We start from the raw sequence: 23,199 nt of genomic DNA on the forward strand, positions 1-23,199 counted from the left end.
ATGCGCCATGGCATTCATGGCAGCAAGCTAGATTCTACAAGGCTCACAACACCACCAAAGAAAGAAGCTAGAGGAAGCCAGTGCTGGGGGCAGGTGTGTGCATTGATTGAGATGCTACGAATCCTTCAAAGCAGTTTACTCTACTACTCCATTCACTGCGCCAGTGTAGTGCTAGCTGCTTCCCATTCATCACACTGCACCAGTGTAGTGTTGCAGCGTTTTCGCTTTCACTCCTCCTCTCTTTGCGTTGTTAGCTCCAGATCGAAAAGAAGGAAGAGAAGCAAGAAGGATCAAGAGAAGATGAGGGATCTTCCCGTCACCGTAGCCGCTCTCCTGGCCATCCTCCTGGTCGCCGCCTCGTACCAGGACCTCGTTCTCACCGTTGCTGCAGGTAAACTTGCCAGCCAGTTTGATCAGTCACTCACACACACCGCCACCGGTCTCTCGCTAGTGATCGATCTTGGCAGGAGAGACGAGTGACATTGCCGTGCTTTTTGCTTATCACCCTATATTTTTCGTATATCAGAATATAGATTTGATTTTAGAGTTTTTTTTATCAAAATGTATTTATATTGATTTTTAGATACATGTATAAAAATTATATATTATTTTTCGTCTTAAAATATATCGTTTGGTTTTTTTTCACCCCTATTTGTGTTTATGGTGATGGATGGATGATGGATGCAGACGGCGGAGGCGTGGTTCCGGACGGGGTGTGCGACGCCAAGTGCCAGAAGCGGTGCTCGATGAAGGTGGCAGGGCGGTGCATGGGGCTGTGCAAGATGTGCTGCGGCAAGTGCGGCGGCTGCGTGCCGTCGGGCCCGTACGCCAGCAAGGACGAGTGCCCCTGCTACCGCGACATGGTCTCGCCCAAGAGCCGCCGCCCCAAGTGCCCCTGAAGAGTAAAGTAGTTCATGGCAGGCTAGCTGCTGGATGCTGGTAGTAGCCTGATCGCTTCATGGTCAGGTGCACGCTTGTGCACTCACTCATCACTGTGTGCAGCACTGCAATCTGACTGTAATAGTGTCGTAGCGTTTTGGAATCTGGGGTTGTTTGAGACGTGTTGATGGAATAAACGAGTGTCCAGATCTGGCTTGGCCGAATTGTGCTCTGAAATCTCCAGTAACTTTTTTTTTTAATCGTCAGTTCAGGATTGAATCGTTCTGGCTGGCTCTATTTGGAGATTATTAAAGGTGGAAGAGTATGGCTGCGAGTTATTTTGGGCTAAATTATTCCTTGCGGAGAAAGGTTGATGTCATGTATTTTCCTTACTCGTGATGGGCTTATTGATACAAGGTCGCATTTTTCCTATGGCAAAATTTGCTATAGGGCATCGAAAAAACACGTAATTAGTCGGTGGACATCGTAAGATCACGAATTTGCTGCAGGACACCATAAAAGTGTGGTAATTAGCTATAGGGCACTCTGGCCAATTTTTTATTATTTTTAGAGTCAAAAATTCTAAAAATGATGAGATTGCCCTTGGTGGCCAACCCCTTATGCGCCTTTATCGCCACTGGGTTGCCACTATCGTCGCCTGCTCACTCGCCCTGTAGGCTAGGGTTCAGGTGTGGTGCGGCGTCGAGACCAACTGGGTCTGGTTCGACTGGACCCAGTCGACATAACGGGTTAGCTGCCGAGGGCAATCTCGTCATTTTTAGAAATTTTAACTCTGAAAATAATAAAAAAATTGACCGGAGTGCCCTATAGCTAATTACCACACTTTTATGGTGTCATACAGTAAATTCATGATCTTACCATGTCCACCAGCTAATTACGCGTTTTTTCGATACCGTATAGCAAATTTTGCCTTTCCCTATCTGACCAAGCGTCTATGCCCTCCGAGCATGGTGTGGTGTATATGATATCCGAGCATCTTGTGATCTATGTGCTACATGAGCGCATAATCTTGTTTGTGCCCAATTGGCACGTTGCGCAGGAGAAATGGGCCCTTAAAGCATACCTCAAGAAGAAATGAGGTGAAGCTGGCTGACTACGACTCCGTGTAATAATCCACAAAATACCTAGGGACTAACACTTAGGTACTGGTGACAACTCACAAGACGGTCCCAGTAAGCAATGTAGATTACCAAAATTAACATGTATGTTGTAACTTCCCGAGTGAATCTCTGGGCTATAAAAGCTCCGTACTTCCTCCATGTAAAATAAGATTAGTGAGATAATATACTATTGGAGTATTAGCGCATTTCTACACCCGGTTCACTTTAGATAGATGAGGGAAATCTTCTAACGTTACTTATTCACATTTTGGTTTGTGACTTTGGATCACATCATTGGTTTACACATGGGTTTCATGAATTGTTGAATCATGTATTTTCCGTATTAAGTTTCTATATAAAAGTTCGTTGCCTCATATTTTTTAGAAAATTTTTAATTTTATTTTAGCTAATTTTAGTATTTATAGTATTAAATAAATAAAGAAAATTATATAATAATTCATCAACAAAAAGAACATAGCTTAGGTTCTTTCTTCGTAAAACTTGGTTCATTTGTCCACGAAGATGAGAATTGAGGCACGGTCTTGAAGATGTAGGCCTGGAGTATCCCTTGAGTGCGGTTGACGTGTGACGACTGTGGGCCCAACACTCAAGCCCCCAAAAATAAGAGGCAAGGGGGTCGGCCTCGTCAGAACCGCGCATCCCCAGAGTCGGGCCCGAAAGGAAGGCCACAAGCAAGAGCAGGGGGGTCGGGCACCCCGACCCTCTCGAGCGCGTGGAGTGCAGCCAATAGGCCCACCCCGCGGTCGGGCGTGGCCTCGACACCTCATGACTGCATTTATGACGAAAGAGGGGTGCCTAGCACGTCACGCTGCCCTCATGATGGGCACTGACGCGCGTTAGCACCGCATTAAATATTGCGCACGCATGCGCCTCTCCCCTATTTTCCCCCGGGTAAAAGACGGGTTAGGACAGGCTATCCTGACAGCACAATGACATCCTTGTCACTTCAAGGATGACCTGTCCTCCCACCGTCGCTGTCACATTAAATGTGACGGACGGCTACAAGGAGGCAGGGTGGCTACCCGGCTCAAGTTAGCGAGTTCCAAGGAGCACCCCCTCTCACACCTACCCACTGACAGACGGGACCGGAGGAAGAGGATGTGGCTACCGTGCCTCACCCACTCCCTGACAAACGGGACTGGGGGAAAGGACGTGGCTGCCACGCCTCACCCACCCCCTAACAGACGGGACCGGACGAAGTGTAGGGCTGCGTCAGCAAACGCTCTGCCGCGTATCCTGGGGAGAACGAGGGCCTACTCTTGCAGGCCGAATGATTGCCTATGTAGCTGTTGTAAATAGGGGTTATAGCCATTGTGATGTCCCCTTGCGCATATAAAAGGAGGCCCTGGCTAACTTAGAAGGAGACTCCGACCGGAAGAAACAGAAGCTTGTAAGACATTCGCTCACATAGTGCTCAAACAACAGGAGTAGGATATTATGCCTCACGGTAGCATGAACCTGTATAATTCTACTTTGTCTCCCCAGAAGTCCACCGGTGAAAAGTCGATTCTTGCATTTACTCCCACTTTCACATCGAGTCTTTTAGGCCCCAACTCTGCACTCCTATACTAAACTCTGGGTCCCACGGATCCCGGTTAAGGAGCTCATGCTCCGACACACGCAAATCAGTGAGTTCTTTCTTTTACGAACCACTCAACGTAGAAACAGTGATAGCTGGTTGCGTGAGAAATGATCAATTGTTCCGCGACCAAAGCTTACTTTGACCATTGTGCCGAAGTAGGCGACCGGCAGGAACCATTCTTCAGACCCACCTCCACAAAGTCATCGACGTGGACGCTGCTCAATTCGACGCCCAAGTCCCAACCCAATCCATTTGTTGAAACGCAATACAAGCAGCTTGGAATTCGGAGGAGGCAGCGCAGACGACGCGCGACAGGTGGGCGTGGCATTATCTCATCAAGCAGCAGAATGGGATCCACGTGCAGCGTCAGTTCAGACGAAAGCTGATAATGATGTACTCCTTGTACTGATGTGTAGATAGGCCCCAATCTTGTGGACTTCAGGTGCAGGTGTTTCAAGGGTATTTCTGCAGAGAAGAAATGTTCAGATGTATGGTCCAGCACCATCAGTGATCCAATCGTGCCAAGATCAACCTGAACTCATCACAATCCAACACAGAAACTGAAGTTTGCTCATCAGAGGGAAGACTGAAGAATTCTGTGGGAGGAGGATGTTCAGAGCAATGCAACTCGTTGTCAGGTCTCTCTTTGGTTATCGTTTTCTACCTTGTTCGGTTTCCATGGAGATTGTTTTTCTTGTATTGATACATGTGATGGATATGATTGTTTCAAGAACAGAAGCTGATCAGCTTTGGTGATGGCTGCTTGTGTGAATCGTTGAATGAATGCAGGAAGGAGAAGAGCGGAGCTATGGGGGCTCTGGGTGGTTTGGCGTATCACTTCTCGACGGCCTCGAGCTGCCAGCGGTTGCCCGGCAAGGTGGCGGTGATCACCGGCGCGGCCAGCGGCATCGGCAAGGCGACGGCGGCGGAGTTCATCCGCAACGGCGCCAAGGTTATACTGGCCGATATACAAGACGACGTCGGCCGCGCCGTCGCGGCCGAGCTGGGCCCGGACGCGGCGTACACCCGCTGCGACGTCACCGACGAGGCGCAGATCGCCGCGGCGGTCGACCTCGCCGTGGCGCGGCACGGCCGCCTCGACGTCTTCTACAGCAACGCCGGCATCTCCGGGTCGTCGGCGCCGGCGCTGCTCGCGTCGCTGGACCTCGCGGACTTCGACCGCGTCATGGCGGCCAACGCGCGGTCGACGGTGGCGGCCGTCAAGCACGCCGCGCGGGTCATGGTGCCGCGCCGCGGCGGCTGCATCCTGTGCACGGGGAGCACCACGGGGATGCTCGGCGGGCTGGCGGCGCTGCCGTACAGCCTCTCGAAGGCGACGGTCGTCGGCGTGGTGCGGCTGGTGGCGGCCGAGCTGGCGCGCTCCGGCGTGCGCGTGAACGCCATCTCGCCGCACGCCATCGCGACGCCTCTGCTGGTCCGGTCGCTGGCGAGGATGAACCCGGGCGTCAGCGACGAGCAGCTGAAGGAGATGGTGGAGAGAGGGATGAGCGAGCTCCATGGCGCGGTGCTGGAGCTGGAGGACGTGGCGAGGGCGGCCGTCTACCTGGCGTCCGACGAGGCCAAGTTCGTCACCGGGCAAAACCACGTCATCGACGGCGGGTTCACGGTCGGGAAGCCCATCGACATGCGACTGCCACGTTGACGAGCCAGAGACGCTTGTCTGCGTGATCTTCCAGCAGCAGATCAATGGTGTATGAACTTTTGAATAAATTTTCCATTCCATCGATGAAATCAGCATAGCAAAATGGACATTCAGTTCTACTATATTTATTGGCGTAAAGCAAAAGCTCTTTGCCAGAATGTCCGCTAAAAATTCTCGGGCCCAATCGTGTTGCCGTTACAACTGCTCGATAAAATTTAAATTCTCAAACTTAATTTTACACTTGAAATTATGGTTTTTTTTATGGTGCTTTGTTTTACAACATTTGATTTTAAGTCGCTTTACTCATAATTTTTTTATTTGTAAAAATAGTGTTTCATATTTTCTTTCAAAAAATGAAACAATGGAGGCCTAGCACTGCAGTTAGGTGGGAAAAAAGTTAGAACACCATGATTTACCATAACAGAATATTTGTATTAAATGCACAGTTTTTATATTTATTTTGAAAAATAAATCATTCCCGATATTATTTTTAAATCTACATTATTTGGCCACGTCGTGTGGCAATACAGTTTCCAACGCTGCCAGCGTTATTTTGCCATTCTGGCGGTGCAGGTTTTGAAAATAAGTTTTAGAAGAGTTTATTTTAAAAACAAATATTTAAAATGTGCAATCAATAAAAAAATCGGATTACCAGTGAGTCTGTAGCTTGGACATGAAACGTGAAGTCAGTGCAGAAGCCGAATATCCCCAGCACTTATCTGATAGATAATACAACATTCCGTCCAAGGCTGTTTGCTTTTGTCTTGCTCTATTCTACTTTTAATCTACATTACACGAACAAAACCTTCTTCTACTGTAAGCTACAAGAGGAAGCTCTTGATCTGAATCGCTGGACAGTTTATGAACAGAGGCTCTAAAGTTTTGAATCCACAGGTTATGTAATCTTGTGCTTCTTCTGTAAGCTTGTAGCTTGTGTTACATACAAAGAAAAAGGGCAACTCCAGCAGCAGATGTGAGAACAACCCGCTGCAATATGGCAGCCCACGCAACGGTATTTCTACCAAAGAATCGCCTATATGTTGCTCAGTCGAACCAACCCAAATTATAGAGGTTGCAGCTCTTGCTCAGGAACCACTGAATCCACAGGTCTATATGCCGCTTGACCTCTAAATTTATTTCTCCAGACAAGTAGTACTAAAAGGGCCGATAAAGTCAGCAAAACAACTAGCAAAATTCCAATCAGTATAGAGACTATATGATCTTGAAACCATGACCTGTAGAAATAGTTATCGAATGTAAGTTCTCCAGCATATCAAATTGCAAAGATGATGAATTGTTACCGCAGAAGAAATATTCAGGATGTAAAGCTAAAATGCAGAAGAGCAGCACAATTCATCAACATGAAGGGTGTTATAGCTCAATACAGGTGCCAACTGGAAATTTCATATTATTTTAGTGTCTGAAGGGAATTGGTGAAAATGATTTTCCTGTTAGATGTGCAAATTTTGCTTAAGCACTTTATCAGGTAATCAGGTTTTCCATGTTCCTATGCAGCCCTACTGCATAGATAATAAAACCACACGTTAAAGATGCTGATCAGTGCAAAAATAAAGTTTTTTTCAGATTTTGAAATACAATACTCCCTATATACATTATGAGTTTTACTCCCATCCTTCCTTTTGTAACTCGAGGTACCAAATCGTTTCTCACTATTGGATCTAGCTAAGTAGGATGTTCACTGTTGGATCCAACGATCAGAAATGATTTGGTACTGCGGGGTACCGGTACCTCGAGGTACAAAAGAAAAGATGAGAGTAAAACTCATACATTATCATTTACTTAGCTATACACAGAAACAAGACAAGAAAAAGAAGATGATATGCTGTGTTTCATTTCATCTATACGATATGTGCGACTGTAAAGATGGAAATTTAGGAATGTGCCAGTATATAAAGCTAAGGCTTACAATGCCATTGCAGAGCGAAAACTGTTTTGGAGATATGCCATTTTTAAGTTAAATAGATCAATTTGCCCTTCTCATCCATCTTCACTGGCCAACCTCAAGCCGCTCCATGGCAGGCATCATTTCGGGAACATGCCTATGGCCCTCTGCATTTTTCTCCTCCACTCTTCTCCCCTCCTATCCCTAGCGTCGTCAGTAAGGTTCCAAACTGCCAGCTCCATCCAACAGGAATGGATTGGGTCAGCATGGAGGATGACCCCACAAGCTGGATGCGATGGGTAACAAGGGCCAATGGACCATGGATGAATCAGGAGGACAGATGGAACACAATCCAGCAGGGTGGACTAGATGCCACACCAGATACACAAAAAGGGTGAACATGTCAGACAGATCTGGCAGGGCGCAGACAACCAGATCCAGCAGACCTAGGAGGGAACATAGGAGATATGGAGGAAGATGGCTGGACACTGGGACGCACGTTGGCTGGATTCAGAGGAAGCGAGCAAACAGGAGATAGGGAGGTTGCTGGCAGTCCTTCATAAAGGCTGGCATGTATGACTACGGTGACCCATAGTCCAGGAATCCTTCTCGCCGCTGGCGCAGGTGACAGTGGTCGTCCTTCCTGCCCATGGGAGGGAACCAGACCGTCCAGCATTGCCTCCCGCAAGCTATCATGACTAATGCTGTTAGCTATGAAAGCGAGGGAAGGGGCAAGGATGACGACGGGGGTAGTTCAGTCCACGCTGGTGTCTAATGGCATATTTCTAGACTTTAAAACTTTATACTTTGTAGCAGGCATGCTAGGCTGGGAGAGAACTTCATAATGGCATATCTATAAACAAGCAAGGCTAGAGTGGCATCGATTTAATTTCCTTGCATAAATGACGTACAAGAGATATAGTCTAATAATTTTAGATTAGGATCAAATCAGGGCTTTATAATATTATAAAAAAGAGCGAAATTTTCAAAGGTAAAAAGAGATCAAATTATGATGAACAATAAAGCTTTTTAACTTAAGGCATTTTCCTCACCTTCTGGGTAAAGGCTGCACATTCCACTCAAGTAATTGATAGCTGCCAAGATTTTCAGGTAACTGGACGTGATGTTGGGTTAACCGATAGATGATACCCTGTCATACATTAACACGACAAATCAATTATTGTTAACAGACAGATTAAAACATTTCTCATAGGTGCAAGAGTAGATTCTACCATTGCTGTTGCATTAGACATGGAATTAGAAGATCCAGCTGGAAAAATGCCCCATCTGATTAGCGTAGAGTTTCCTTGGCTTGTGACATTCATAACTCGAACCTATAAAACTCAAGAGGCAACTTAAGTTAAATCACTGTGCTAGAGCTATCAAGATTTATGAGTGGTGCATATGAAGTGAACAATAGTAAGGATACTTTCTCTCCTATCCTAAGTTCCTGACTGAAAAGGCATCACCTCCAAACAAAACTAGCAAAACCACGCCAGCCACAGACTTATGGCCCACTCTTACCTGACGAGAGTCAATATCCAGCTCTTTAGCTATCAGCTCAGCCAGCTCATGGAGGTGAGGTTTTAGGTTCGGATAAGTAACATTTATGGACATGTCAACAGTGATGAGGCCAACATCAAATTCTGCAAGCAGAAGAAAAACCATGTTCATTAGCACATAAACTCAACAATGAAGCTAGAAATATTGTGCAGCAAATAAAAGTATACTGGAACAGTCCATTAGTCTTCTCCAAAATGCGTAGCATATCATTTAACTAATTAAGGTGCAATAATAGTGAGGCAAAATAGCATCACACAAAGAAAATGAACCGAGCCTGTTTCAGAAGATATCGTTGCTTTCTTCATCTAATAACAATCAAACAGGTTGAAGGAAGACTTGCTACAAAGATGATGCACAATAGCATTGCACAAAGAAGCACCAGAGCATTACACAAAGAAAATGATCTGAGACCAGGAAAATTGGTTATGTGACATTGAAAAATCCCAAGTTTAGAAATATATCATCAAAAGTTCTCGGTACACTTTAATATCACCGAAAAATCACAAAGTTTAGGAATATATCACTTCCGTTTCCTTCTGTCACTTTTTTTAGTTTTCTGATTTTATTTACCAAACAGTTAATACAAAAGACATCGCTTTGGCTCATGATCAGATCCATATCAAAGACATCGGCATGTTCGACAGGATGGCAAGTCATCCAGTGCAGCCATTGCCTCCCTAATCACATTGCCACCCACATCCCCGCTCTCCCACCGTTGTCAGAATCACATCATCCATCTCCGCGACCCCTCCCCCTTCCCACCGCCATCGGTGTAGCACAGCCGAGATGAATCCTCCGCAGCCACAGCAACAACCAGTGGAGCAGCAAGCGAGGAGGCGCAGATGTGCTGAGCACTTGAGCTGGTGCCGACGGAAGGCTAAATCAACTTCACGGGCTTACCACTTACTGCCACCTCTCAGTTCTCCATCCCATCAGGTAGGCACAGCTTTTCTCACTTCCTGTAATGGCCTCGTCCACTTTAAATAGATAGAATGTGGCAGCAAGCCAGCACCCACCAACTTCCCTGGTGGCAAATCTGCTAGCAGACGCAGCCTAACACAGTGGCATTTTGGGGGTAGAAGGGTCTAATTTGATGTAAGTAATGGCAGTGTTGGACAGAATGGCAAAAATCTAAACTTTGTGATCTTTTGGTGGTATTAAAGTGTACCAAGAATTTTTTTTATGGTATATTTCTAAACTTGTGAGTCATGACCTTTCAATGTCATGGCACCAATTTTCCTGAGAAGGGGAAAATATTTGTTGCTTTCTTTTTATTTTACATAGAACAGGTTGCAGAAAAGGTTGGTACAAACATGTGGTATTTGATAGGCAAACGTTAGGAAAAATTTAAATTAATAGAAAAGAGCATGCTACACTACCAAAACAAAATAAAAGAACAAGCAGTTTCTTGGAAATACAGTTACTTGGGAATGATTGAGCTATTAGCCCCATTTCAAACAGAAAATTAAAGTCCCATCAAACTCCTTGACGGCATCCAAAGAGTGTCCCAGAGAATATGATAAATTGATAATAGCATATTATTCAACATTAAAAAACAGCAAACTTCATGAAATATGATCGCCAAAATGAAGAAATGAAAAATAAGTAGGCCAATACCTGGCAAACCACTAGGAGCAGGAGCTGGTGCCATATCTCCCTCTGAACCTGAACTACCTGAAGGTGCTGGTGAAGGAACTTCACTAATATGGAGCCTTTCCCACAACTCTGAACAGTTAGTTTTCCAAAAGCCAATCTTTTCATTGTGACGGTCATAGGTTACGAGGGTATTACGGACAATAATTCCTGCCAGTTAAGATAAGTCTTCTTTAGATGCTCAAAGTGGGCAAGGTTTCAAAGTACATAGAACCGTGAGAACTATTACAACATTTATGTCAACTGTAAATAAAATCAAGTAAAACCTAAAAATTCATTTTATAAGAAAAATATGACTCTTTAAAGGTTGATTTATTTACTCTTTAAGGGTTCATATCACTTCAGTGAAAATAGTGATAGACAAGAGAACAAAATGGCAAACTTTCCTTCTATAGACAAAACAATATATCAATACATAGATAAACAAGCAACTAAATATCTATTATACTGTTGATGTAAACAAAATAAAAATTCTCAGTACTATACCCTATGCTGGCTTGCAATAAGCAACTAATTAAAGAGAATAACCCATTTGTAGGCTCAACCAATTAGTTTTGCCTGTTATTCCAGAAACACAAGGGTCAAGTGGTCTAGCCTCAAATTGTCTGGAATCAGGAACTCAAATTGTCTGGAACCAGGAACAACTCTTAAGGATGTCTGTTATTGGATTGTTCATGGATAATTGCATCTTTGTTTTCTTTGAAAAAAGCAGGATTTTGTGCATTAATAAAAGATGCCGATATAAACATTTTAGATTATATGCTATAGGCTTAACCACTTAGTTTTGTGCATTACGTCCTTGCACAAGTAAACTATTGGATTAAAACCTCGCATAAGTGAAGCCGCAAATGCCATAATGATGAAGGGACAAGATATACTAGCATTAAAGGTAAAAAATATAAAGAAGTTCAAACTGATGGAGAACATAATATATATACTGAAAAAGATAAGGATGTCTTATGTAGAAATTTTCTACCATATAGTCATTGGGTTTTCTACGGAAGTTTCCAGCAGACGCAAGTGCATCAGCTGGTCCTAGACTCAAGAGTATAGGTGCATATGTTATTCATTTAGCACATACAAGTAAGATGTTGTATGTGAAGAATATATAGTGCTGTGTGATCACATAAAAAAGCAAAGTGCAATAAAAAAATTCTTGAAGTTCCTCTAGAGCTGAATATCTTACCCCCTAATAGTGTCGTTGGATCTTTCCCATTCTGAAACACACCCAAGCAATAAGCCCCTTCAACCTTCGAGTGCTTTATTTTAAAAGCAAAGAGAAGACACAACATGAAACAAACAGCATCCACAGGCAAAGTAAAAACAGGCTACCATAATTCATCAGAACAGGTCTGAGTTCGCAATTTCTCATACCCGGAACAAATAATTTTCAGGTGCAAGTGAAAGCTTCTGCCCATTTCCAAATACCATGTCAACCTCTGGAAATACCTCTGATAGTTTAGAGACATTCCTGGAGGTGAATATTGAAGTTCCATATGAATGTTACAGAGAAGAAAAGAACATTGAGAATGAAAACAATGTTGCGTAGGAACTGTAATTATGACGCGAGAATCACCTTCCAGCACCTGCAAAGCAGATGTCCTTATAATTTGGATCAGGGCCACGGATTTTCTTCAGAGAATTTACTTTGCTTGTCACCTATCCATTATAAGAACATAACTATTCCGTCATACTTTTCCAGCAATGTCCATTTTCAGACAAATTAATAAAGATCTAAATAAAAACATTTGGCTTCCATGACATGCAGAAACAAAATGAAAAGAGACTGCAAAGCAACAAACAAGATAACAAAACAGTGCCTAGCTTAACAGATTGACTCGTAAACATGCAAAAGCAGGCACGCCTACGTATTAGCAAATGGCAAGAGAACTTCAAAAAAGGTAATAAGAGAAATCATTTGACGACTTACAGCTTCTTTAAATGCAACAAATGCTTGTTCAGGAAGGTAAGCATATGTGGTTCCACTATCTAAGACAGTGCCATGTTTGCTGTTGAATATCCTTGAGTCTAACCGCAATGCCTTTCCAGCAACATGAATTTCATTTAACTCAATGTTGTAATACGGGCTGTTGACAATCCAAAGTTAATTAATAAAGATACAGAACAAATATAGAATCACCTGCAGCAGGCCACTAAAAGATCAAAATCCTTGGTGTGCAAAATAATGGACAATACCTGCGGGCAGGGTTCGAATGGGAGAAAACCATGTCAGGAGGAACAGGCATACCACCAAGTACCATAGTACCACCACCAACATCCATTCCACCATAGCACAGAGAGAATGAATCACTTATGACACCCTTATCGACAAGCTGATCCATTATGCTAAGTTGACCACGACCCAGCCCCATTATACCATCAGCATGTTGACTGAACAAATCTCCTGTTTCGGTGTTTTCACAGCCAAAAACAGCACGCTGTGGCTTAAGTTCACTTTCTTTCCCAAATGACACAATGTCCTCACCAAGCACACCACTGCTGGAGCTCATTTCAGCATACTGTCTCTCATAAGTGCATTGATTCCTCTCATTATCACAAGTACAATCAACACTGCATTTTACTGGTGAATATGTACTGGAGTGATCAGGTTGAAATCGTGGATCCTACAACATGCCAAACTTCAGTGTACTGAGAAAGTTGATTTCTAGGTAGCTAAAAAGGAAATTGCAGGTGGATCAAAAATTGATTCTCTAAATGGGTATGCCAGAACACACATCTTTAACGTGTTTTGAATCACATAAGATATACATCACAATGGAGAAATCCATGTTGAAAGATTGTTACACTGTTTATAGACAAGTTAATAGAAATAAAACAGTATAAATGCTTAAACTTTACATATGTGTCAACAATGTTAGGTGATTCATTCTGTAAACCATAAAATATGGTAACTTGGGCTGTGTTCATCCTTAAGAGAGAAAAAACCCATTGCTTCCTGTGTGCACACTTCCTAAATTGCTAAACAGTGTGTGTTTGGCAAAAAACAATAATCTATCTAAAAGTGGCTTTAAAAATAATATTAATCCCTTTTTCAAGTTTGCGATAAGTAATACTCCCTCCGTTTCATATTTACTTTCTAACCCTACCTAGATTCATCCAAGATCAATGTATATGTTTTGTACATGTGTCTAGATTCATTAGCATCCATATGAATCTAGGTAGAGCTAGAGATTCTTATAATATGGAACGGAGGTAATACATACTTTATCATTCACTGATAAGATACCTCGTTTTGCATGGCCTTTTTCTTCTACTACTACTTCACCCACTCTCAAGCTCACCCTTGGTAAGTAAAAAAGATGGTGTGTTAATGGAGGCTATCTGGATAAATCACAATTCATCATTAGATTAATACTTTTTTGTCAACAAGAAGGAGGTGACAAGAACAGTTCTTTCTAGTATCAGATTAGGAGGCTTCCAGTTAGTTGAAGACTCATATCTTACTTGTCAGCAATAGTAGCCATTACACAATTGATGGAAAATTTCCAAACACCCAGGTTATACGAAAGAACAGTCCCCTGACTACCGTGCAAACAGTAGCTCAAGAAAAGGCTTAGAAGTGAAAATACGGTAACTATGTATTCTTTGTGCATGGATATATTTTTCTAAGTGAGATGTCTGAATCTGAGGTTTAAAATTCAGATAGCAATAAGGGTACATTAAACTCCAGATTACATAGCGATACTGTATCTGTATTCTGAATATGGCAGTGGGTTTGCTTGCTATGCAAATAGGTGTTAATCTGAATTTTTGGCATCGCTAAAACATTGCCATAACCAATCCAAAACACCCGCATAATCTTTTGCCCAACAATTTTCAGCAAGAGACATGGTACTCACTTGGCATGGAGAGAAAAAGCGAAGAAGAATCGGCTAACTGCTGACAAACAGAAATAGCCAATGGTTTGCAAAATAGTGGTGCAAAATTTGTTAAAATGATGGCTAGCAAACAAAATTTTCTTTTGTTGGTTATGACCAAGATTGGCATGGACTTCGTTGGATGCTGACCTTTATTAAATTCAAGACATTCACCGTTTAGAAAGGCGGCTATATTATCGTGGCTCAGTTAGTTTTAATATCCTCTGCAGGTTGAGAACGTGCTCTTGGTGTAGCTTACACTTTATCCACATCGCATAGCTGGAAACTTCCTAGCCTATCCAAATTGAAACGTAGATTTTTCTAAGAATTTGGATTTGGAGAAGTACATATCTATGCACGCCAATGGCCACAAAAACGCATCATTTGCGTTGGAGTCAATTGTCCAACCTGAATTGTAAAGCTACAGTGGGAATCATATATCCACACACGCGACCATCCTGATTAAACCGATCATTACTCATCAGTCGCACAGTCCGAATCGGTTGGCAGAGAATTTGAGGAATCCATACCAACCTGGTGGTTGCCGCACTGCTCGCAGGTGGCGCAGGGAACGTAGGTGACGGTGCTCCCGGAGTCCACGATCAGCGCGAACTCCTGCGAAGGCGTCCCGATGTACAGCCTCGTCGTGTAATACCTAACCAACACGACAACACGCGACGACCTCCAGCCTCAGATCCAACAGAGCAACACCAAAAAAAAAAATTGGGGGGGGGGGGGGGGGGGAGAAACACCTCGAGAGAGGGAAGGGGAAGGGAAAAAAAAAAGCAAACGAGCTCTATGTACCGACCCGTTGGTGAGGAGATCATCGTGGAGGCGCATGCGGGCGTTGGGGTTGCGCCCATCGCCAAGGAGCCCGCGCCGTGCCGAGGAGAGGACGCGGCTGGCGTTGGGGTAGGCGAGCGTGAGCGGGAGCACCAGCGGCGGCCGCGGCCGATCGGGGGATCCCGCAGCGGCGACGGAAGCGAGGAGGCAGAAGAAGAAGAAGAAGAAGACACCCACCGCAGATAAGCACGCGAGCGAGCCGAGCCGACGCGACCGGCGCCCCGCCATGGCCGCGGCCCGCGAGGAGGAGTGGGAGGTCTCGTCGCGCCGAGCCGAGCCGAGGAGGGAGGGGGGGGGAGCTGAGGCCCCGCCCGAGGGCGACGACTTGTTGGAGGAGGAGGAGGTCGAGGTCGAGGGGCAATTCGGTAATTTTCCCCCCGCCTCGCCGTCTCGTTCACGCAGGTCGGGATTACTACTTGGGTTCACCGGAGGGGGAGATGCCTCGGGGATCCCGCGTGTCAGCGACCGACAGGTGGGGGCGCGTCCTCGTGTGGGTCCCACCTGTCGGTCGCTCGGATCATCCCGATGCGTAACCGTATTCCCTTTCGTGCAAGTGGTGGTTTTTTCCGGTTTTTCGTAGTGAGATTGGAGTGGTGGAAGGGAAGGGTGGCGTTGACGAGACGATGTGCGTGTGGGCCCCCGCGTGGAGGCCACCACCAAACTCCAGTGGATCATGGGATCGGGGGAGTTCGGTCTCATCCTAAACGTGCTTCTGCTGGGGGAGAAACTGCCTCGTCCCATGCGTTCCATGCTGATCCTAGTCATCTTGCATCCTAAATTGTGCCAAGATTACAAGCTCTGCAAAGTGATTAGAAAGGCTCTGCACTAGAGGTGATTCAGAAGCTGCAAAAGTGCTGCATCTTAACCTGAAAGTATCTCGTTTTTGCTAGGCAAGAGATAAGCTCAGATAGGTAAACAAAAATGATCTGCAATCCAAAAACACCAGATTGCGAATATACAGGGGGTGATAAATGACATATTCATAAATAAAAATTATATATACATATATAAAAGCCAAGGCTGTAAAATAAACAAAGCCAAGGCTATAAAATAAACTTTGGTGAAAAAAAACCCTAAAATTAACTCTAAATTTAAATTTTGGTTGAAAAGCAGAAGCGAAAAGATGAGGATGCATGAGGTGACAAATCTTAGTAGTTGTTACTCACAGCAGACTGGGCATGGAGAATATTCAAACAGGTTAGGTACAAGGATACATTTAGCAGGACAAAAATGTCTCTAAACTTGACTGGCATCTCACACGACCAGCCTTGGAAACTCTACACCAGTTACAGCTACAAAATCCACTACGAGAATATCTAAAAGTTACATCTGGATCTGAAGGACCTTGGTAGCCAGATCGTGCGTACCATAACCAGCGTAGCCGTTGCATAGCAATGCAAATTATAACCTTGGTTGCGAAGGGTGGTAACCAGAACCTGCGTAACCCGTATAGCTCGAACTAGACTGCCCTGCTGCGTCATTGTAACTTGCGTAGCCGCCAGCCGGTGGCGGCGCACCAGGGCCACCATATGCTACTTTAAACTGATTTGGGCTGTATGATGCAGCTGCAACTGAGCCCGGTGTGTACTGATATGGTTTTGTGCCACCGTATGCTTCACTGTAAGAAGCATAGGCAGGAGGATCGTATGATGCAGAGGGTGCAGTGTAATGGTACCGGTCCGCAGGTCCATATCTATCATAGGAAGGCATTGGTGGAGGGGGCCGCTGCCAAGTATTAGCCGGGCCTGCTGACCTGCGACCAGCTGAACCAACAGAATTGGGTGGCCTGCGAGCAGCTGGATTGCCAAAAGTACGAGGCTTCTTTGCATTATGCCGCCCAGCTTCAACTATAGGCCTTTTCTCGCCCTTAGATTTTAGCTCAGCGACACGCTTCTGGAGAGGTCCAAGTGGATAGTCCTTCTGAAGCTTATACTCTTCAATGCATTTTATTACAGCCCTCAATGCGAGCAGTTCCCGAGTCTTTGGGTCATCCTGAAAAAGGATACTTACAAACATAAATGGAAGACCATAAAAGAAGATTGAGAAACAGACATGAAATCATTCAACTACAAAGGAATATACAATAATCTACAATGTTTAATAGTACTATTAAGTACATAGCCGAAAATGTGCGCACATCATTAGTCATAAGCACCAAACAGTGGATGTTCAAAGTAAATTTCCATCTGCCCAGCAAGATAAACTCCAATCTAACAAACCTTGCAACAATGAGTTATGAGTTTTAACTGTTTTGTTTGTATGACCACTCAAAAATTGCTGATTCATTTGCACTACACTTGATAATATATAAACATGAATTATCAAAGAAACCTTTAAGGCCAGAAGGATAGAAAATTATCTTCCTTAGTGAACGATAAACAGTCAAAGCAACAGATGCACGGTAGATGAACTGGGAACTATTTGTGAGCACTGGGAAATTATCAACATCTTAAACATCGCAGAAAGACCATACCTTTAGAGAAGCCGCATTTGCATCTCCATTATTCCCAAGTGAATCTTTTAACTCCTCTACATATGCCTTCAGCAGAGGTGCAGGAGGAAAGCTCTCAGAAAGTCCAAAGACATGTATAAATTGAACAGCATCAATCTGCCTGTGTCTATTAACCAAGTCCGTGATAATATCTGCATAAATAACGCGTCAACAGAAGGGTCATGAAATTCCAAACATATGTAAACAACAAATTTTCATAGAAAGCAGAAAGGAAGGGTTCGATTCTCTAGAAAGCTCTGGGGCTTTGCAATAAATCATGAATGGCTGTGGTCTCGTTTAAGGGATGAGAATGCCTTGTGGCATTCTGAGGGGATACCAACCTGGTATTCTCTCATTAAGACCAAGGGAGCGACAAAGCTCAGCAGTCTGCTTGCGACGAGAGACAGCAACTACGATCTTGCATAGTTCATCCTCGTCAAGCACTGAATCAACATTAAAAGTTGTAAGAAGCTGCAGGAATGCCTGTGCTTCCAATGAGTAGCCATCGGAAGCATCAAGGTCAACCTCAGCTAACTTACTCTTCCACTCCTCTGCAATTGCCTTGGCCAGCTCCTTAATTTCAGAGCTCCAAGAGTGATTGTCACCTGACTCCTTCATAGCTAGTGCAGGTGTTATAGCTTCCATCAAAATAATGCAGCTTCTGCGCTGGCCCTGGAGAGCATTTTGTTTATTCCCAGGTGAACTAGTTTGGTCAGATGGGAAGAAACCCTCCAAGGAACCAAGCACAAAGCGGGCAGGGTCAGTGGCACATCGTAGTGCAGCAGAAAGTTCATCACGAAGGCTAGAAAGTTTTTTCCAATTTTCTGAAAGAAATTTCAGAAGGCCTGCTGTATCCATTTGCTCACATAGTTGCTTCAACACAGGGCGTGGTTTAACCTCGACAGGTGAAGCTTCAGATGGTTCACCCAGCCCACTAGCAGCTGTATTCTCCTCTGAAGCACAGGATGCATTCATGTCGTTGGTTGAGGTTCTTACCTTTTTATCTTTGCTTCCATTGGAATCAAGTATATCAGCAAGCTCCACCTTATATGTTTGTCGTGCCTCTGCTAGGGCAGAGACAGCAGTGTCCCTTAGCTCCTGAAGTTGGTTCAGGAAAGCATGCTCTTTCGCAGAAACATTAGCTTCTTTCTCTGCAATCAGCCTACAGCCTTCAGCTTTCTTTTCATCTAATGCCCTCTGCTTCTCTTCCAGTTCATCACACTTGCTTTTGTACGACTTCTCAAGGTTCAGGAAATGTTCTTTGATATTTTCCCAGTTGATGCCATTTTGTAATTGCAGCGATGTTTCTGTGTGAGATTTCAGCCTGCCAAATACTTCAGCAAGCTGTTCTAGTAATGGCATTGTTGTTGAGTCAAAACTGCCAGAAATTTGAGAAATATCTTCTGTGGCCATTTTAAAAACCAATGATGACCTGGAGAAATGCAGGAATAGAACCAATGTTAAAAGGAGCTTGTAAGTATTATGTTCTATTATAGAGGTACAGTTCACATTATAAGTAGCATGTGTCTGCAGAATTTTTTATAGTATCACCATTCCAAAATAGAAAGCAAGAACGTATAAAGAAATTATTAATACCATAATACAGCAATAGCACACAACAGAAGTACAGCCCAAAGGTCAATAAAGATCCTATTTAGCTTTCTGAGATATTGACTCCACATTGAATCAACTGCAAAGAACGTTTTGCTATAAATCACCCGAGTGACTTTTTCCTTAAAATCACATAAATGTAACTATTGTATAATTATGGTGTAATTACAATTTAACTAGTATATAATTACAATATTAGTAGCATGTAATTCTAATGTAACTAGCATGTAATTACAATGTAAGTACCACTAAGCTAGGGGTTTTTTTTTGTAGCATTGTATGAGACGTACATGTTAGTTATATACCAGTTAAATTGGTAACTACATAGTAGTTAAATTGTAGTTATACTATAGTTATGTTAGTGTAATTTTAAGGGAAAAATCACCCGGCCGATATATAGCCACTCCCTTGTAAAGAAACTGTCTATAGATTCTATTTTAATGAAGGCTGGTGAGATTTTAAGTGATTGCGGTTACAGTAATGAAAAAATGAAGGCAAAATCAAAACCCCTACGTCCTCATTTCTTCACATGAGAAACTTGTTTTGGCACTGAAAGAAAACAATGCCTCGTCACCAACCTTATTGGGTTGTTTCAATCTCCTGGACTACAAATTCAGTTTCTGAGAACCATTTTCAACATAATTTTCATATAATCACGTATGATATTTGCAACCAACCAAACTTTAACTAAACCCAACTTTGTAGAAAAAGAAGAAAATTGTGTTCGAACAAAATCTAGTGCTAGACGTTTTTAAAACAAAGTGCAAATCATATCCTTGTTTTGGGTTGTTGTCTTGCCAACTATCAGGCCATGAGACCAAGTATTTCAGCGTCATCTACTTCCATCACTGCACATAATAGTTTCACATTACGTATGCTGATCTTTGAACAAGAAAGCATTGTATTGAAGCTCCTAGTCACCGACAACACCAGATACTGGCCATGGACGCCGTTAGGTCCACATCTAGTAGACGATGCCATAACGTGGGAACCAAAGCTCTTAATGCAAATGTGCGCCTTGCTGCTCATGGCGTTATTTCCGCATGAATCAATTATTAATCTAATAATTTTATTTGTTAAGGATTCCAACGGATCATGTTGTGAGCATTTCTGTTGAATCTTAGCATCCATCTTTATTTACATTCTTCTGCGCAAAACTTTCTGTGGCCAACAATAAAAGAATATAGTGCACCCATGTTAACGAACAACAGCTTAAAACTATTTTTTCTTGATTCCTAATAAATTCCATGAGGTCCAAACAGCCTGAGGAAAAAAGCATGGGCGGGCGCACGATTTTTGCGACCATGTGTTCGGGATTACATGATAGGATGAGGTTAACACAAATATACAGAAGAGTGAACATACGCCGAACCTGGACTCCTGGAGGGGGCCGAGCCGCCGAGGCAGAGTCAGTTTCTTCTCGTGGGTGCGCCGAGCCGCAGCCGGACTGGCCGCCGGAGATGGCTAGGCGCCGGGGGCCAACGGGCGAGGGGGTGAGGGTGGGGGGCACGCCGAGGACCGTAAGTCCGCGGCGCGGCGTCGCAGAGGCAAGGGTGCGGGCAGGATGCGCGGCGGCGGGCGGCGTCGGGGGATTACCGGACTAGGGTTGGGTTCGCCGGAGCCTGCGGCTTGTTGCGATGGGAATGCATCCTGTGGCCAAACACGTGTTGCGGTCTGGGATTTGCTTCGGCCCACTGACTGCACCCCTTGCACCACAGTCCAGCCCAGGCAGCTCTGCCATATTGTTGTCAACTGTGATTTGCTTCAGCCCAAGTAAAGTGGCCCAGCTTTATTTTCTTCGGCCCAAGTACGCCACGGGCCAGGGCATGCGCCAGATTGCGAGCAGGGATACAAAGTAGTTGGGCCAATCCCGTTTGGAAGGGTCAGATATGGTTCTAACTTCTACGTTAATACAGGCATACAGCAGAATATTTTTTATTACTCTTTTTCTTATTATCTACCTAATACAACAAAATTTTGTAAATAAAGGCTAAGAATTTACTTGAGCCGTTGCCTTGTATAATAACCATTATTCTCTTTCCTCTCCTATATTTTCTCTATATCATCATATTTGCTTAGGTGACAAGAAAATCAGTTAATACCCGCTATTTTACGTGCCCTAATGACCTCCTTTCGAAGGACGGCACCTGTACTTTGCTGCCTTTGCACTTGTGCATGAGGTGATGAGTAGTTTATCTACGGTGCTAGCCACTAAGGGCACGTACAAAGGTGTCTATTAGCTGACTCTCTCAATCGTCACGTAAGTAAATTTGGTGACGTGGAGGAACGAAAGGGAAGGAGAGAGAAAAGCCGTTGCCATGCATGGCAACGACTTAGAGTCAATTCTTAACATTTATTAAAGAAAACTTTCTTACATGAGAATGTATAAAAAGAAAACTAGCTTAATAAAAAATATTTTATTGCATTAATAAAGAGACCACACCGGACTATATCTTTGTACGTATCATTTTAAGACTCTTGTTGCTGACGTGGCTTGAGGTAGAGCCTACAATAAGCTCTACTGTTGGGCATGCCCTAAAAGCCCTATGGTCTTTGTGATCTTACCCATTGCTGGTCGGATGCTCTTCCCTGTATTGGCAGCCACCTTCCCTACTAAACTTTTTTTTCACTCCCATCTTTTTTATATATTTGTGCTTATAAGCTAAAATTTAAATTTTCTATCTTAAATTTAAAGTTAATTTTAGGACTTTCTCATCAAATTTTATTTTCAGCATTGACTTTTAGACCGCTAAGAATATGTATACAAAGTTTATTCGTAAATTATTTTTTCATTTATAAATATGTCACTTGATTTTTTTCATAAAAAACCAAACAATCATCTATTTTAATGTTCTTTGCTTCATTACCATCATGTTTGCTTGGATGTCCTGATCACAAAGGGGTGATTGTATATAGGACGGAACTCCGCTTGGATATGACAAGTTACGAAGCACATCTGCACATGGTACTAGTTGATACCAGATAATACTAATTAGTATCATGTGTCAATACTAACTGATATAATATGATATCATCGGACATTCTGATAGACTAGCATGGCTTAAGTGCATAGTCATGTTCGTAGGATGGAGAGGCTGCCACATCAAAAGAGAACATGAGTAGATTGGTCGTACATTAAGAGCATCCCCAACGGCTTATCTAAATTTGGTCATCCATATCTTCATTTGGATAATCATCTAAAACACTTTCATCCTTCATATCTCGTTGTACTCCAACAGATCATCTATATATGACATCCTCTATATCTGTTTGGAGGATTGGAGAGAAAACATCTAAATATAGAATTTCTCTCTCCTAATATGGATGACATCCAAAAATAGATGATAAGATAGATGTTCTGCTGGAGCTCAACTTTTACTCTTCATCCTCTATTTTTAAGATAAATGATAGGATAGATAAGCCGTTGGAGATGCTTTAGCTCATCTCATCCAACGGAATTCTATTACCTAGTTTTTCTGTTTAAAAATACCGTGAAGCACACTCTCACGGGTCGGCACCTCGGCGGTCGCTGCAGAAACGTGATTTCCACTGGCCCTCTCGAAGCACCCTAAAACAGAGGTGGCCTCTTGAATTGGGCCCGTTTTGGACTGCGGCCTTGAATAACCTGCAGTTAAAAATGTTAGGCCCAAGCCTAAGCCCGGTCCCTGCCTCCCTCTCACTGCATGCACACGAAGCATCTGCCCGCCGCAATCTCGGAAAGTCGCGTGGCGCCACGAGGACAGGCGCATGGATTCATGGACGCCCCCGCTGGCAACCACTCATCCATCGTTCGAGCGTTCGAGTTTCCCGTACGAGGGAAACACGGGAGGTGGCGAGCTCAAGACGAGGAGGCAGCCAGCGCGACGAGCTGGATTGCCTCGGCTCTCTCCCTTGACCGTGCGTGCGGCGGCCGGCCGGGCGTCTCCGTTTTGCTCGCCAAGCGGGCACCAGCAACGTGAACCCCTTTTTTTTTTCTTATCTCTCCTCGGGA

General features: G+C 43.8%; 4 protein-coding genes across 4 annotated transcripts; 2 read left to right on the plus strand and 2 right to left on the minus strand.

The window, feature by feature from the left end:
• LOC102715409 lies at positions 1 to 1,116 on the plus strand. The gene is made up of 2 exons (XM_006658696.2): positions 1 to 391; positions 688 to 1,116. Exons 1-2 carry the CDS (start codon positions 1 to 3, stop codon positions 897 to 899), a joined length of 603 nt encoding a protein of 200 aa, XP_006658759.1. The 3' UTR covers positions 900 to 1,116.
• A 2,950-nt stretch (positions 1,117 to 4,066) lies between these two features.
• LOC102715682 (momilactone A synthase-like) lies at positions 4,067 to 5,450 on the plus strand. Its single transcript, XM_040526004.1, has 2 exons — positions 4,067 to 4,241; positions 4,393 to 5,450. The coding sequence occupies exons 1-2, from the start codon at positions 4,213 to 4,215 to the stop codon at positions 5,264 to 5,266; spliced, it is 903 nt and encodes a 300-aa protein (XP_040381938.1). The 5' UTR covers positions 4,067 to 4,212; the 3' UTR covers positions 5,267 to 5,450.
• Positions 5,451 to 5,960: 510 nt separating this feature from the next.
• LOC102715959 (aspartic proteinase nepenthesin-1-like) lies at positions 5,961 to 15,472 on the minus strand. The gene is made up of 12 exons (XM_006658698.3): positions 15,072 to 15,472; positions 14,798 to 14,918; positions 12,582 to 13,009; positions 12,316 to 12,472; positions 11,962 to 12,044; positions 11,760 to 11,856; positions 11,572 to 11,644; positions 10,350 to 10,535; positions 8,694 to 8,815; positions 8,402 to 8,503; positions 8,222 to 8,319; positions 5,961 to 6,501 (listed from the first exon to the last, which is right to left on the minus strand). The coding sequence occupies exons 1-12, from the start codon at positions 15,332 to 15,334 to the stop codon at positions 6,330 to 6,332; spliced, it is 1,902 nt and encodes a 633-aa protein (XP_006658761.2). The 5' UTR covers positions 15,335 to 15,472; the 3' UTR covers positions 5,961 to 6,329.
• Positions 15,473 to 16,218: 746 nt separating this feature from the next.
• Positions 16,219 to 20,855, minus strand: LOC102722031 (FRIGIDA-like protein 3). The gene is made up of 4 exons (XM_006657842.3): positions 20,581 to 20,855; positions 17,939 to 19,029; positions 17,580 to 17,749; positions 16,219 to 17,098 (listed from the first exon to the last, which is right to left on the minus strand). Exons 2-4 carry the CDS (start codon positions 19,008 to 19,010, stop codon positions 16,508 to 16,510), a joined length of 1,833 nt encoding a protein of 610 aa, XP_006657905.1. The 5' UTR covers positions 19,011 to 19,029; positions 20,581 to 20,855; the 3' UTR covers positions 16,219 to 16,507.
• Positions 20,856 to 23,199: the final 2,344 nt, after the last annotated feature.

This window comes from Oryza brachyantha, chromosome 7, assembly GCF_000231095.2.
Source record: "Oryza brachyantha chromosome 7, ObraRS2, whole genome shotgun sequence".
Lineage (NCBI taxonomy): Eukaryota > Viridiplantae > Streptophyta > Magnoliopsida > Poales > Poaceae > Oryza > Oryza brachyantha.